Source organism: Zalophus californianus, chromosome 1 (assembly GCF_009762305.2).
Source record: "Zalophus californianus isolate mZalCal1 chromosome 1, mZalCal1.pri.v2, whole genome shotgun sequence".
Classification (NCBI taxonomy): domain Eukaryota; kingdom Metazoa; phylum Chordata; class Mammalia; order Carnivora; family Otariidae; genus Zalophus; species Zalophus californianus.
In genome coordinates, this window is record NC_045595.1 from 57,435,063 (window position 1) to 57,449,605 (window position 14,543).

The window sequence follows — 14,543 nt, forward strand, 5'->3', positions numbered from 1 at the left end:
CTGCGGTTCTACTGTAAGAATAAGGAGATCAATGGCTCAGAGTCACGTAAGCCCGAAATAGACCCTATTATTTACAAGATAATGGATGATAAAGGAGGTATCCTGGATCAATGCAAGGGTGGAGGGTTATTCAAGCAAGTGGAGTTGGCACAACCGACTGGTTAGCATCTCACTTGGTAAACACCTGACTCCGGGATCTGAAACCAGCGTGATGTTTTGCAAAAGTATGGATGAGTTGCAAATGATTTTCAATTAAGAGAGTCACTTAAAAATAGGCAGAAGTTCTGGTCCCAAGGGGCCATTTTTGCCTCTCTCCCTTCAGGAAGCCCCGCCTCTATCTCCACCCCGCCCCTTATGACCACACCTGCCTGGGTCTTGGGGATGCTGCTGGAGTCCTGACACCATCACACATATCCTAGCACACATTCAAGACCTTTAAAGAGTTAGTCTTGAAACCAACCACTGCAACCCACCTGGATCACTCAGGTTGGTTCCCCCACAGATAACTTGGCAGAGGGACCCCAAACCTCAAGGTTAAGTTCAGCCTTCTAGGAACCAAAGAGGGAAAAGGAAGTTGTTGATATTGCAAGATGTAAAAGCATCTGCAGCAGGGAGGGAGTGGACGGATAATTTGGGATTGTGCTTTTGAAATGAGCTCCAAGATAATTCCAATGTTACGACTCTAATGTTGAGTATTCATCCAAATACCTTTTGCAGGAAGCTCTGACACGAGATGTTTGGGACATTATTGTTTATAAACCAGGAGATTGGATACAATCTAAATGCTCAACAAAAGGGAGAGTATGTACCCAAAAGAATTGGAAGCAGGGACTCGAACAGATAATTTGCACACCCATGTTTACTGCAGCATTATTCACAACCGCCAAGAGGTGGAAATAAACTGAGAGTTCGTCCACAGGTGAAGGATAAACAAAATGTGGTCTAGACACACAATGGAATATTATTCAGTCTTAAAGAGGAGGAAAATTCTGACACATGTTACAGTACGGACGGACCTTGAAGACATCATGTTCAGTGAAAGAAGCCAGTCCCAGAGAGACAAATACTATGGGATTGCACTTATATGAGGCACCTAGAGTAGTCAGATTCATAGAGACAGAAAGTAGGGTGGTGGCTGCCTGGGGCGGGGCGGGGGGCGGGGAGGGGACTGGGGAGTTCGTGTTTCATGGGGACAGAGTTTCCGTTTGGGAAGATGAAGAAGTTCTGGATGGTGGGGCTGGCTGCACCAATGCTACTGAACTATATACACTTCAAAATGGTTAAAATGATAAATGTTGTGTTAGGTGTATTTTACCACAATAACCAAGGGAGGGAGAAGAGGGACCTATAGGATTTCAGCTAGAAAGCCTTTCAAATGCTTCCTAAAGGTTAGGCCCTTAGAGCCAAGTCACGGAATAGAGGTGTATGTGTAACATGATGACGACAGTGATTACAGCATCTAAGGGGAGAGAACTGTCACCAAATGTTGACAAATGGTGACATCTAAGTCACAGATACTTTCCCCTTTCTTCTCCCCATTTTCCAGCTATTCTGTAATAAGGTTTAATAGCTTTAAAGATGAAAATAATATTTAACCATGATTATTGCAGAATGGGGGGATAATTTTGCAAAATATGCAAAAACCCAAATACAAAAACACAATAAATAATAAAAAGACCAACTGCCACCTCAAAAAAAGAGAAAAACAAGTGAAAGACACAGCGAGAGGTCCTTCCCTTTAGAAATGTAAATAACCATTCCAACATTCCGACGGGTACTCTACCTCAGAAAGAATCAAGTACATGCAAATCATACATGCAAACTACCATGGGCTGCTTCTCAGCAGAAACGGAAGAGGCTGCCGTTGTGTAGACTCTGGCACATGCCGTTGACGGGAGCGTCGATCAGAATTCTGCATGCTCTCTGGCCCAATGAGCCCTCCTCAGGTGCACCTCACAGAAACACTAGGAAAAGAAAAAACTAAGTTGCAGGGGGGTTTGGTGGGTGGGGAAGTAAACTGCAGAATATATAAAGCATGGCTCTTTTGGGCTCTAAAAATATTTGTGTAGATATAGAAAATAATCAGGGAAGACACATACCCAATGAACAATAGCTGTTAGTTTGGAGAAGTGTGATCGTCTGGGGTGTGCAGGGACACTTCTCACTTTAGAAACTTGTGCTATTATTTTAACAAGTTGTGATCATGTGCTGCTTTTGTGACATAAAAAATAATCACGACAAACAGCTGTTTTCTTTTCTCTGCCTTGTTTCTGACTGCTCTCTCTCCCTGGGATGTTCTCCCCTCAGATTGGCCTGGAGAACTCCTCTTCAGCCTTCAAACCCCAGTCAGAGATCCTAGAGGAAACCTTATTTGAGTTCCCCTTTCCCTGAGCCCCCCAGGGCCTCCCCAGTCCCTAGCCAATGTCACTCAGGGACAAGGACAGGCTATGGTGCAGACACACCTGCCTCTTCCTTGCTGTGCAGCTCCGAGTAAGGGGTTTAGCTTCTCTGAATCCTGACTTTTCACCAATGAAACAGATCACATCCTGAAGGGTGTTCTAAGGATAATATGAGGAAGGCAAAGGGTCCTCAGTTCTTGGAGAGCCCACCTAGCATGGAGACCTTCTTCTAATGCTATTTCAGCCCACAAGCTTCTCCAACCCCTAGAGCCCAGGGTGTGTAGGGGCCCTGGGCAAGCTGCCTGCCCTTTCTGTCCTCCTTTCCCACGCATCCCTTAAGGCTGTCAGGGTCCCTTAGGAAAGCTGGTGGGTACCTGGCTATTTAGTAGGTGCTTTCAGTATTGTCCTCCATCCTGCCCCCGACCAGTCAGGGTCCCCACAGATCATCCCTCCTGTACAGCTGGGGAAACTGAGGGCCAGGCAGGGATGGGGGTCTCATTTCCTGGGAGGGGACAGAACAGGATGGCTCCCACTGGTATGCAGGCTAGAGCTGGGGGGGTTTCCTCCTCAAAGAGGGGACTTGGCGGACCCTGCGCAGCTGCTTCCTTCCACCTCCCCATCTGTCCCTCCCCAGCCCACAGAGCAGGGCTCCCTAGAGGACTCTGGGAAAACGCTGTCCTCGCTCCTTCTCCCTGCCCCTCCCACCCAGGTTCGGCTGTGCTGATCTGGGGTGCGGGGCTGGGATCCAGGTTTCCCGGGCTTTGAGGGGATGCCGGGATGGGCCCCTACCTTTGCTCAGAATTTAGGAATGGAGGGGACATTTTTACCCAAGCCCACACCCCACCACACCACCACTGGTACCATCCGGACTTCACCCCTGGGCCCTCTTCTCTACCGCAACACCACCCAGCTCCATCCCTTCACCTGCTCCATAGCTCTGGCGTCCTACAACCTGTCTCTTCCACCATAGGGATCTTTCTTAAGCTTTTTATTTCAATTATGAAATATTTCAAATATCCAAAACTATAGCTAATGCTATAACAAACGCCCTGGTACCCCTCAGTACTGGTTTTCTGGGCCGCATAAGAAATTACCACAAGCTTAGCCACTTAAAACCACACGCATGGATCATCTTACCATCTCTGTGGGTCAGAAGCCCAGGCATGGCTTAGTGGGGTCCTCGGCTTAGGGTCCCACAAAGCTGCCGTTAAGCTGTTGACCAGGACTAGGTTCTCAACAGAGGCTCGACTAGGGAAGGGTCTGCCCTGCTACTAAGCCTCCTCAGGTTTGAGCACAGGCGGCTGCCTTGCAGCTGTGGGATTCACGGCTGCTTGCTCCTTCAAAGCCAGCCACAGACAGACACTCTTCGGAGAGTGGTCAACACATGCGAGTTTTAGGTAATGTCCTGCAATCCCGGGAATGACATCCTATCACCTTTGCCATATCCTACTGCTTATGCACAGTCCCATGTCCCGCCTGCCAGGAGGCAGGAGAAAGGAGGCAACTCAAGGTCCCTCTGACACCCCCTCACCTCAAGTTAAGAAAGAAAACATTATGGAATCTTGAACCCTCGTAGTCCTATGGCCTGCCTGCCTTCCTCCCCAGAAGTAGGCAGGGCTTTATTACTCCCCTGTACGTTATATGTTGACTACGTATGTATGAACCCTTATGCCACGGATCATATTATCCTGCATGTTTTTACATTTTGTATAAATGGTATTGTAATGGTTTTTTTCTATGACTTACTTTTTTGTTGTTGTTTGCCATCACGTTTACGATATTCTTTCACATGAATATATGAAGTTCTGGTCCATTCATTTATCGCTACAGTATATGCTATTCCATTGTATAAAGACAACGCCATGTATTTGCCCATCCTCCTGTGTTCCCTTATAAACAGGGCCCAGGTGGCTGCTCTCACCCCTCTGCCATGTGCAAGTGTTTCTCTGGGAGCATAAGCCCAGAGGTGGAGTCACTGAGTCAAGGGACTTGGCACCCTCATGTGTACAAGATAAGGCCAAGGAATTTTCTGAACTGGTTGTTCCAGTTTATATTCCCACCAGCAGGGTATGGGAATTCTGGTTGCTCCACATCCTTGCCAACACTTGGTAATGTCAGACTTTTATATTTTTACCCATTTGTTGGGTATGAAGTGGAATATCATCATTGTAGAGAGATCTCTCTAGAACATGCAATTGATCACGTTCTCCCTGTGCCTCAAATGCTCCCAAGTGCTCCCCAGCTCGGGACCTGATCTAAGCTCTTGGGTTTTGCATGACCTTTGCAGTCCCCGGCCCTCTACAACTCCCCCCCACCCCGCCCCTCTCCTCAGTCCCAGACTACAGACAGGTGCTCTCCCACCACGCGAGACTTTGTGCCCGCTCTTCTCTCTGCGTGAAGCCACCCCAATGTCTCAAGGCTCCTGCTTTATTAAGAAATAAATGACCAAACAGGTCACCTGTTTGTTTTAAACATTCACATTAAAGAAATGAATGCCTTAGGCATACTAAAAACAAATGCAATATAACTGTGCTCATCAAATGATGGTTTCAGGGTTCAGACCAGAGTTTTCCACCTCGACACCACTGACATTTCGGACTGGATCATTCTTTGTGGTGGAAGTTTGTCTGGTATATTGTAGGATGTTTGGCGGCATCCCTGACTTCACCCCATGAGATGCCCATAGCAACCCCCACCCGCCCCTCCCTGCCAAGTCATGACCATTAAAAATGTCTCCCATCATTGCCAAATGTCCCCTGGGGAGGGGGAACTGACCCCGTGGAGAACACTGATTTAGAAAGAGATTCATTTATAATGCACCCAGTCTGAAATTGCAGCACGTTTTCAGTCCCATGACAAACATCTGCCCACCTGGAAACACTTTTTCCACGACGGAGCAATTTACGTCATTTGGAAAGGACATCCAATGTCTAAATCCAAGGACCTTCACGTGTATGAGGTCACAACCAAAGGCTAATGTCACCCCTCCCAGTAGACCCCGCCCAGGTGTCACCTCCACTGCTCAGCCTTCCCAGATACCCCCAGACAGGTGTCACCTCCACTGCTCAGCCTTCCCAGATACCCCCAGACAGGTGTCGCCTCTCCCTCCAATGCTTGTTGCAGTTGCATTCACGTGTTTATGTGTGTCTGCTCCCTTTCCTGCAGCCTGGGATTGGGAGGGCCCTCTGTGGGGGGAGGGTAGGGGATCACAGCTGAAATCAGCTCTGTTTCCAGCTCCCACCCAGGCCAGTGCAGGAAAGACTCGTGGATCTGAATGGCAAGTTGTGTAGAAATCACCTAGGCCCTTCTCTAGATGACCCAGTGAAACCCAGATGTGTGCTGGGCTCCAGGTGAGCAGGCCTTGGGGAGGGGCCTGGGGAGGCCAGGGTGGGGAAGAAGGAAAACAGTTCTGGCCAGAGATATGGGCCAGACCTCCCCAGCTGGGTTGGGTAGGGGCATCTCTGGAGACATCATATCCCAATGCCCAGGCACAGTAGAGCTGCAGGCCTTGTGGGAGGCCCGGATGTGTTCATGTGCACGAGTGTATGTTTGTGTTTGTGTGTACAGGCATGCACGTATGTGCAGGGACATGGATGCCTGACACACGTGTGGAGGTGTGGGGGGCCCTATCAGCCTACCCTGTCTGAAAGAGAAGCCTCGTCACTCTAAGCCCTCCTTCTGCTTTGTTTTTCTTCATGGCATCTATCACTACCTGACATTGTATTAGATGTTTATTCGTTATCAGTTTCTTTTGTCTTGCCCACTAGTTGGCAACTCCATGAGGGCAAAGCCCTGGCTAGTGTGTTCACTGGCGTATATACCTGCAGCACCCAGAAGAGCGCCTGGCTTATAGTACATGTATGCGTAGGAGCTCAAGAAACATGTGGAGTTAAGTGGATAGATGAAGGGCTGGCTGGCTGGCTGAGTGGCTGGGCGGATGGATGGATGGACGGACAGATGATTGGGGGGTAGATGGTTGGATGACTGCTAATAGGAATGTGTGCATATGCATGTAGGCCTTGACTCTGGAAGATACTTTAGGCTTCTTTGTTTTATACTCTTTCCAGAAAGACCCGGGAAGCCCCACATCCCAGAAGCTGCAGAGGTCCAGGGGTATTTGTGGAGGCTGTGGGGGTTGAATCTTCCTGGAGGCTTAGGGCCGGTTGTTGGAAGTGGGATCAGAGCCCTGCCCAGAGTTGCTCCCTGCGGGGGTGTGCTGAGGACTAGGGCACCATGGGTGGGGAAAGGAGAGTGGCCACCCTAACAGGCTGGTGCCCTTTGGAACTCAGCAGTCCCACAAATGATGCCTTTGCTCAGGCAGTAAACCCCCACCAGAGGATAGATCTGAGCCTCCAGACACCACATGGGCCACCACCAGGAAAGGTGTTCCCTGGGTTGGGGTTGAGGGGAAAGGACCTAGTGGGCACCCATTTCCACAGGCTGGAAGGGTTGACCAGGAAACCGTCCTGGATGTTCTAGGGAGGGAAAGCAGGTCTGAGCCACGTCTGTGTTGAGACTTGAGCTGAGATCATCCTGTTACCTCTGGAGAAGAAGTCAGGTTGCTCCCCACTTCCCATGCCTCACTGTCTGGCGCTGAGCACTCACTGTCCCTTCTACCGGTCTAGTAACCCACCACCTGACCAGCTCTCCATCAGCCTACCAATTTATATGTCCATCTAGCCTTCTACCCATTCTTCTATGGACCTGTCCATCTACTACTCTTTCCCTTCACTCATCTGTCTGTCTGGCCTTCCATCCGTCTGTCTATCCACCCATTATCAACATTGCCATCATTAGGCTAGCAAACCCATATACACAACGTTTCCTCTGTTCTAAGCTGTCCTCACAGCAACCCTATGAGGAAATGCTATTATTATTCCCATTTTACAAATGAGATGTGGAAAATGAGACACAGAGAGGTTGAGTGACTTCCCCAAGAACACACAGCTAGTAAATGGCAGAGCTGTCTGACCTGACAGGCTGAGCTCTGAACCTCCCAGTTTTCTGTTCATCCATCCATCTACCCTTGTAGCTGTCCATCATTCAGTCCCTTCACTCACCTGTCACTGTCCATCCAGTGGCCCATCCATCGCTGTCGCCCATCCATCCTGAAGGTAATGCAGTTAGAGAACCAGGGGCCCTGAGGGGAGAGAAGGCCCGGATTGCCCATCTGGCTGGGCCAGGCTGGACTGCGGGGGTGGGGTGGGCTGCCCCAGGCTGGGCAGGGCGGCATGAGGCTGGAGGGAATTAGCCGAGTGACTGCCAGGATCATCTAATTAGGAACGCTAGTGATAAGCAGATAGGATCGAGGGTGATTAGAATCCTTTTAAAAAGCCACTCCATTAATTACAGAGACAGAGAGGGGCCTCTGGCTGCTCAGAATACCAATTGGCTGCCTAATCGGACTCCATCAGCTCGCCCTGGGGAGGGTTCCTGGGACCGCTGTGTGACCTTGGGTGTGCCCTGCCCTCTCTGGGCCTCCCTGTGCCCTGGATCAGGTTCTGCTTGAGATCACCTGGTCACCCAAGATCCTCTTCCTCCAACCCGGCCATGGCTCAGGGGGCAGGCTTCAGGGTGGGCCTGAGACTGGGGACCCGGGACATCAGAGGCTGCAGGCCAGGGAGGCTAGCCCCCAAAGGGAGGACTTTCCACACCCCACGGGCGAATAAGGACAGAGAGGCTCAGAGAGGGAAAGTGACCAAACAGCCAGTGTGAGTCAGGAGCAGGGGGGCCTGAGCCAACGTCATGCCTGTGCACCCCTGTCTCCCCATGAGGCCCTGTGGAGGGACCCCAGAGGCCCCGGCTGCTAACACGTTCAGTGTCAGATTGCGGAGGACACTAGGCAGAGCCATTTGCAGAAGGGAAAATCACCTCTGCGTGCTGCCTTTGTGGGAAGCGCACCCTGCCTCGCCCTTGTGAACTGGAGAGGGCCCCCTCTGTTTAGAGCACCTTCGGCAATGAGGAGCTGGGATCTGCCTCCCGGGAGTACGCCCGTCCCATGAAGCCTACTGAGTGCTCTGCTCTCTGAGCCCTGGGACAGCTGGGAACCTAGCAGGTCTCCAGCCCTGTCTCCAGCCCTGTCTCCATCCCAGCTACCTCCTACAGACCACCCCAGGGTGGGGCCTCAGGCTGAGCACGGGGCCTGGGGTCAGAGCAGTGCAGAGATCCGGCTAGGTGGCCAGGAGAGTTCCTCCCTGGAAAGACAGTGCGAGGGGAGCCTGGGGTGAGGGGAAGTCTCTGGGGATTTGGGGGCATCTCATCATCCTGGGTCCCGTCTCTTAACCTGATGTAACCACCCACACACTGCCCCAATTACATTGTTATGGGACCTCAGGCTTCAAGTGTAGTGCCGCCATTGTTGCCAACCCCCTCCCCCGACCAGTTTCACGCTACCCCATCACCAGAAACACACCAGCTTTCCTCCCTTCACCGTCATCACCACCACTACTCCCCTCATCCCCACCATCACTGTCACCGACAGCACCACCATGACCGTCCCTGCCTCAACCCAGTATCATCACAACCACACCACACCCCCGCCACCACCAACACCGCCGCCACATCCCGCCTAACATCACCTCCATCACCTAGACCAGGATCACCGTCCTGTGACCTCCAGGATGCCCAGCACTGCCGTTGCCATGACCAGCGTCATCACCGTCACTGTCACCGCTGCCACCATGCCACCTCTGACGGGCCACCTCCACCATCACCATAACCGCCCGTCTCCGCCTCAACCAGGCTTCACGTTGCCTTGACCACCAGTATGGCCCTCATCTCCACCGTCACTATGGTCCCCACCACAGCAACATCCCTCACCGCCACCAATGCCATCGTTACCATGACGACCATTCCCAGAGTCACCTGCAACACCACCATTTCCACCTCCCTTCTCATTACTACTGTCATCATCTCCTCCGTCACCTCTGCCACCTTCACCGCCAATGCCGCCTCTGCCACACAGTGTCACCACCTTCTGCACTGTCACCATTATCACGAGCCCACCTGCGCCACCACCACCACCTCCCCCGGAGCCGCCGTCACCATCGCCCCGTGCAAGCACTTGCTGACTGTAACAGGCATGAAGATATTTAATATAAGTTTTCACAACCGTAGGATGACCTGGGGGCATAAAGATCAGGGACAAGTCATCGCTGAGGGTCTGCCTAATGCTCCAAAGTAAGTGGATCTCAAGAGCTCTCTCCAGGAAGCTGCTGGAAGCTCACGTTATTCCAGGAAGCTCCCTGGAGTATCTCAGCCTGCAGCCTTGAAGCCCAGGTGTCTCAGAGGATGGCCGGAAGTTGCTGCAAACCTCCGGTTGTCATCTGCCTTCAGCTTCTTTCTCTTTCACTTTCCAAATCGCATGCATTGGCAGACTCCACCTGGGAACCACATAAGGGATTCTGGAAAATCTTCCCTCACTCTCTAGGATGCAGAGGAGACCGTCGAGGAGGGTGGTGGACACCACATCTGCCAGGTCATCACCCTTGGCGTCAGCGCTGTTGCTAGAGCATGTTGTGACTCCCCCTGTTGCCAGCACCCCTCCATGGCTGTCACAGCTCCCGTCAGCCAAGAGGCACTGCCATCAGCACCGGGGCCGCCAATCCCACCATCTCCATCACCCCCACGATTGCCGGCAGCATACTGCAGTATTGCCCACTTCCTCAGAGGATCATGCCTCTCCAGCTGTTGCTGGAGACTTGCAGAACCTTCCTGAAGGGAGTACCATTCCCCACCCCCCACTGATACTGGCCTGGGCCACGTGGCATGAGCACGGGTGACGTACATCACATCCCGGGAGAAGTGTTCAGAGGCACTCCATGTTTCTCGCAGCTCCCACTCACGCCCTCTGCGCCGTGAGAATGGTATATTCCAGACCAGAGCACTCCCTCATCCAGGATCTGGAAGGAGAAGACATGTGAGTTGGAGCCCCGGCAACATGGGCAAGGGCTAAATGTCCATGGTAAGGCTCCAAGATGTGGGGGTCGTTACTGAAGCAAAGCCGTATGACACGCAACTTGCATTAGCCCACTGCCTTCATCCCCATCATGGCCACCAACGTCACCACCTCCCGGACAGCCATCACCACGACCAACTCCCCGATAGTGCCCCTAGTAGCCTTTCCATCACCTCCCTGTCACACCTCCACCATCTCTATCAATACCACCTCTACCACTACCGGTCCCCAGTCACCATCCCCTCCATTGTCACCTCCATATGTTAACTATCCACCACAAGCATGACTACGGTCCCCACCGCCAGCACCTCTTCTGCCATTATCAACTCCACTATCACCACCATAATTACTCCCACCCTCACCACTGCCTCCACATTGACACCACTACCCTAATCACTTCTACTGTCTTAATGATGCCTTTTCACCACCGCACCATCCCCACAATCATCATGGAGAATTGCGTGGGGAGGCAGCTTTCCCCAGCTCCAGTGGACAAGCCTGTCGAGAACAGTCTCTAACTACAGTGACAGAAATATAGTTACGAAAACGCAGAAACATTTTCATCTGTAGCTACATACCCAGTGAACTTACTCCCTGCTCTTCATTTCCTCTACCAAGCGATATGTGTTAGGTATTAGCCCATGGGGTGGATGGACAGGGGGCACAGCGGATAGGTCCTGCTCCTGGCAAGGCGGGAGGCAGTGACCATGTCTGTCACTCTAAGTCAGGCTTGCAAAGTGTCTCTAGGTTCTGCTTTCATTCCTCCTGGCACTGGGGACTGGCTAGAACCTGCTGTCCCCTGCTAGGTTCCTGATGAGTACGGAAGGAAGAAAGAGAGAGAGAGAGAATACAGAGAGGGGTAAGGACCATAGAAAGAAGAGAAGGAAGGGAGCGGGGGAAAGAAATTGGGGGAAGAGAAGGAAGAAGGATGCCCTCCTATGTGACTTAGTGATCCCAATAGCTCTGCTCCTCATTGGTGCAGTTACTAGGTAGTTTAGCATGTGTTCCATCTTAACTGGAGGGGGGTGAGGGGAAGGGGGGAATAGATGTCAATCAACATTGTTAATTGCTATTTCTAAATATGATCTAACATTGGAGCAAGAATTAAAGAAATGTAAATGCCTAAGAACATCTGGTTCCTAATTCACTCATTCACTCACCTTACTAGCTTTCCAGGGCTGCCAAGGCAAATTATCACACACCGGGTGACTTAGAACAACAGAAATGTAACCTCCCACAGTTCTGGAGGTCAGAAGTCCAAGATCAAGGTGTCAGCAGGGCTGCACTCCCCTCTTCCAGCTTCTGGTGACTGCGGGCTCTCCCTGTGCTGCATTGCCATCCCCCTTTTCTGTGTGGCTCTGTAAGGACGCTTATCATTGCATTGGGGACCCACCTACATATAATCCAGGATGTTCTCATCTCAACATCCCTAATTTAATTACATCTACAAAGACCTTGTTTCCAAATGAGATCATATTTGCAGGTTCCAGCGATTAGGACAGGGACATAGCTTTTGGGGGGCCACCATTCACCCCACTACATTCACTAGTCACACTTACCTGGATTTTTCTTACCAGAATGGAGTGGAATGCTTCTTTTAATTTGCTGTCCTCAGACAGTGCTGGGTTTGCATCTCTTTCTCTCTCACGGACATACTGTGTGACCTTGAGTACATCCTACATGTCTCGGAGCCTCGTTCATTCAACAAATATTTACTGATTTCCAGGCATGGTCTTAGACACTGACGAACACGCCTGCCTTTGTGGGGCTTACCTCTGAGGATCTGACCTGATAAAGGGGCACAAGAAGAATGAACTCCTGCTCCCACCTCCTTGTCTGATTTTCCACTTGGGGTCCCCTCACTCCATCCCAACAACCCAGCCAGCAGGCTAAGTGGACATGTCCCAGGAAGCCTGCCCTCCCCTCCCCGGACCACGGTCGCCAGGTCGCCCACCTAGGCCCGATCCTGTAGCCGATCCTTTCTCTGCTCCTTGGCTCCTGGGAGCTCAGCCCACAGGCCCAGCATGACCAAGCTCCAAATTCTCAGACCGCCAAGGTGCCGACCTCAAGGGCAGGGGCAGGCCAGTGTGCCCTGGGGGTGCTGGTGCGGAGCTGGGGGTGGCATTTGCCCCGCCCAGGGTTGATGTCACAAAGGGCCCAGCCTCCGCTCTGCAGGGGGATCTGTCCCTGGCCTGGCCCCACTGCGGCAGTGTCCCCCTCCCCCCACCCCTCTCAGTGGAGGTGCCCACTTGTCCCTGAGAGCTGGTACTATGAAAAGGTAAAGTCGCCGGGCAGACCTGCGCCCGGAGCCAGCAGATTCCAGCAAGGCCCCTGCTGAGGGACCCACACCAGCTGCTGCCTCCTCCGAGTCCATCCCGGCCCCCGGGGCCCCAGTGCCCACCTCACCTTCACCCCCGCCTCCGCCCCCTCCCTCCCCTCGGCATGGCCAACTACTACAAAGTGCTGGGGGTACAGTCGAGCGCCTCCCCGGAGGACATCAAGAAGGCCTACCGCAAGCTGGCCTTGCGCTGGCACCCCGACAAGAACCCCAACAACAAGGAGGAGGCCGAGAAGAAGTTCAAGCAGGTGTCCGAGGCTTATGAGGTCCTGTCCGACTCCAAGAAGCGCTCCGTGTACGACCGCGCGGGCTGCGACGGCTGGCGGGCTGGTGGCGGGGCCAGCACCCCCTACAGCAGCCCTTTCGACACGGGCTACACCTTCCGGAACCCTGAGGACATTTTCCGCGAGTTTTTCGGCGGCCTGGACCCCTTCTCGTTTGACTTCTGGGACGCCCCTTTCAACAGTGACCGCGCTGGCCGGGGGCCGCGGCCTGAGGGGGGCCTTCTCGGCCAGCTTCGGCGAGTTCCCGGCCTTCCTGGAAGCCTTCTCGTCCTTGGACACCCTGGGCCGGGCCGGCGGCGCCAGCCGCACCACCTTCTCGTCCACCTCCTTCGGCGGCTCGGGCGCTGGCAGCTCAGGCTTCAAGTCGGTGATGTCGTCCACCGAGATGGTCAACGGACACAAGGTCACGACCAAGCGCATCGTGGAGAACGGGCAGGAGCGCGTGGAGGTGGAGGAGGACGGGCAGCTCAAGTCGGTGACCATCAACGGCAAGGAGCAGCTCAAGTGGGTGGACAACAAGTGAGCGCCCGGCCGCCCGGGGCCGCTCACCCGCCGCCCGCCGCCCGCCGCACAGGCCGCCAGAGTGGCTGATGGTTAATAAATGTGCCAAGTGAGTTAATGGAAACAGCTGGCCCGGATGTGTGGGGCGCAGGCACCTATCTGCTGGGCCGCTGGGGCCCCAGCCCCCATGCGCAGGACTGTGTGCGCTCAGGCCCGAGGGTGCCACCTCCATGCCCGGCCTGCTTTAGTGAGAGGTGCAAGGGTGGTTCTGCGGGTGGTCTGTGAGCTCTCTTGTCTATGTTGTCAGGGCTGGTGTCTGTCCATCTCAACCCAGCCCTGTGCCTCTGCGCTTGCTCTCTGATGGGAGAGAGGCATCATCATCCATCTCCATGTCTCAGCCCCCTGCCCCCTCAGTGATTCATCTCACAGCCAACTTGCCAAACCCAAGTTACATCACATCACCTGCCTTGCTGTTAAACCTGCATGGCTCCCTCTGCTCTAAGCATAAAGACCTCAGGCCCTGTCCTCACCAGAAGGCCCTGGTGGCTTAGCCCCTGCACACCTTCCTGCAACCCTCACTCTCTGAGCTCTGGATATACTGGCCAACCCTCTATTCCTCCACTGGACCAAATGCCTTACAACCTCAGGGCCTTTGCATATGCTGTTCTCCCTGGTATTTGCCCACTCATCTCGAGGCCTTTGCTCAAGCATCACTTCAAGGAGGCCTTCCCCAACACCACTATTCTGAATTAGTTCTCCACCCACCCTACTCTAAAGGCCCCTCATCTGTTTCACCCTGGCCCTTATGGGTTGTCTATGTGATTACTGAGAGATGGGTGCCTCCGTGACTACACTGGAGGTCCAAGGGAACAGGGCCTGTGCTTGTCTCATTGCTCACTGTATCCCCAGAGTCTAGAGCAATGCCTGGCACTAAGGGGCAAGGCACATTATTTGTTAGAAGAATGAATGTTTCTAGGCGTGTGTGTGTGCGTGTGTGCGTGTGTGTGTTGGGGTATTGGGGGATGTGTGCTGATCCCAGGCAGGCCAGAGCAAGACTGACTGTC

General features: G+C 53.1%; 1 protein-coding gene and 1 long non-coding RNA gene across 6 annotated transcripts; one reads left to right on the forward strand and one right to left on the reverse strand.

Moving 5' to 3' along the window:
- Nucleotides 1-1,742: 1,742 nt before the first annotated feature.
- Nucleotides 1,743-12,449, reverse strand: LOC113918260. Of its 5 annotated transcripts, none has more exons than XR_003518497.1 (5): nt 12,311-12,449; nt 11,931-12,144; nt 10,186-10,300; nt 7,460-7,539; nt 1,743-1,964 (listed from the first exon to the last, which is right to left on the reverse strand). It is a non-coding gene; the product is annotated as an uncharacterized LOC113918260 (long non-coding RNA). The 5 variants fall into 5 exon arrangements; XR_003518495.1 differs by having other exon boundaries at nt 11,916-12,144; XR_003518498.1 differs by lacking the exons at nt 1,743-1,964; nt 7,460-7,539 and adding an exon at nt 9,482-9,781.
- Nucleotides 12,450-12,560: 111 nt separating this feature from the next.
- DNAJB8 (DnaJ heat shock protein family (Hsp40) member B8) lies at nt 12,561-13,594 on the forward strand. Its single transcript, XM_027585965.2, is given in 2 exon segments — nt 12,561-13,190; nt 13,192-13,594. Coding segments are annotated over 2 exon segments (702 nt in total). The 5' UTR covers nt 12,561-12,798; the 3' UTR covers nt 13,502-13,594.
- Nucleotides 13,595-14,543: the final 949 nt, after the last annotated feature.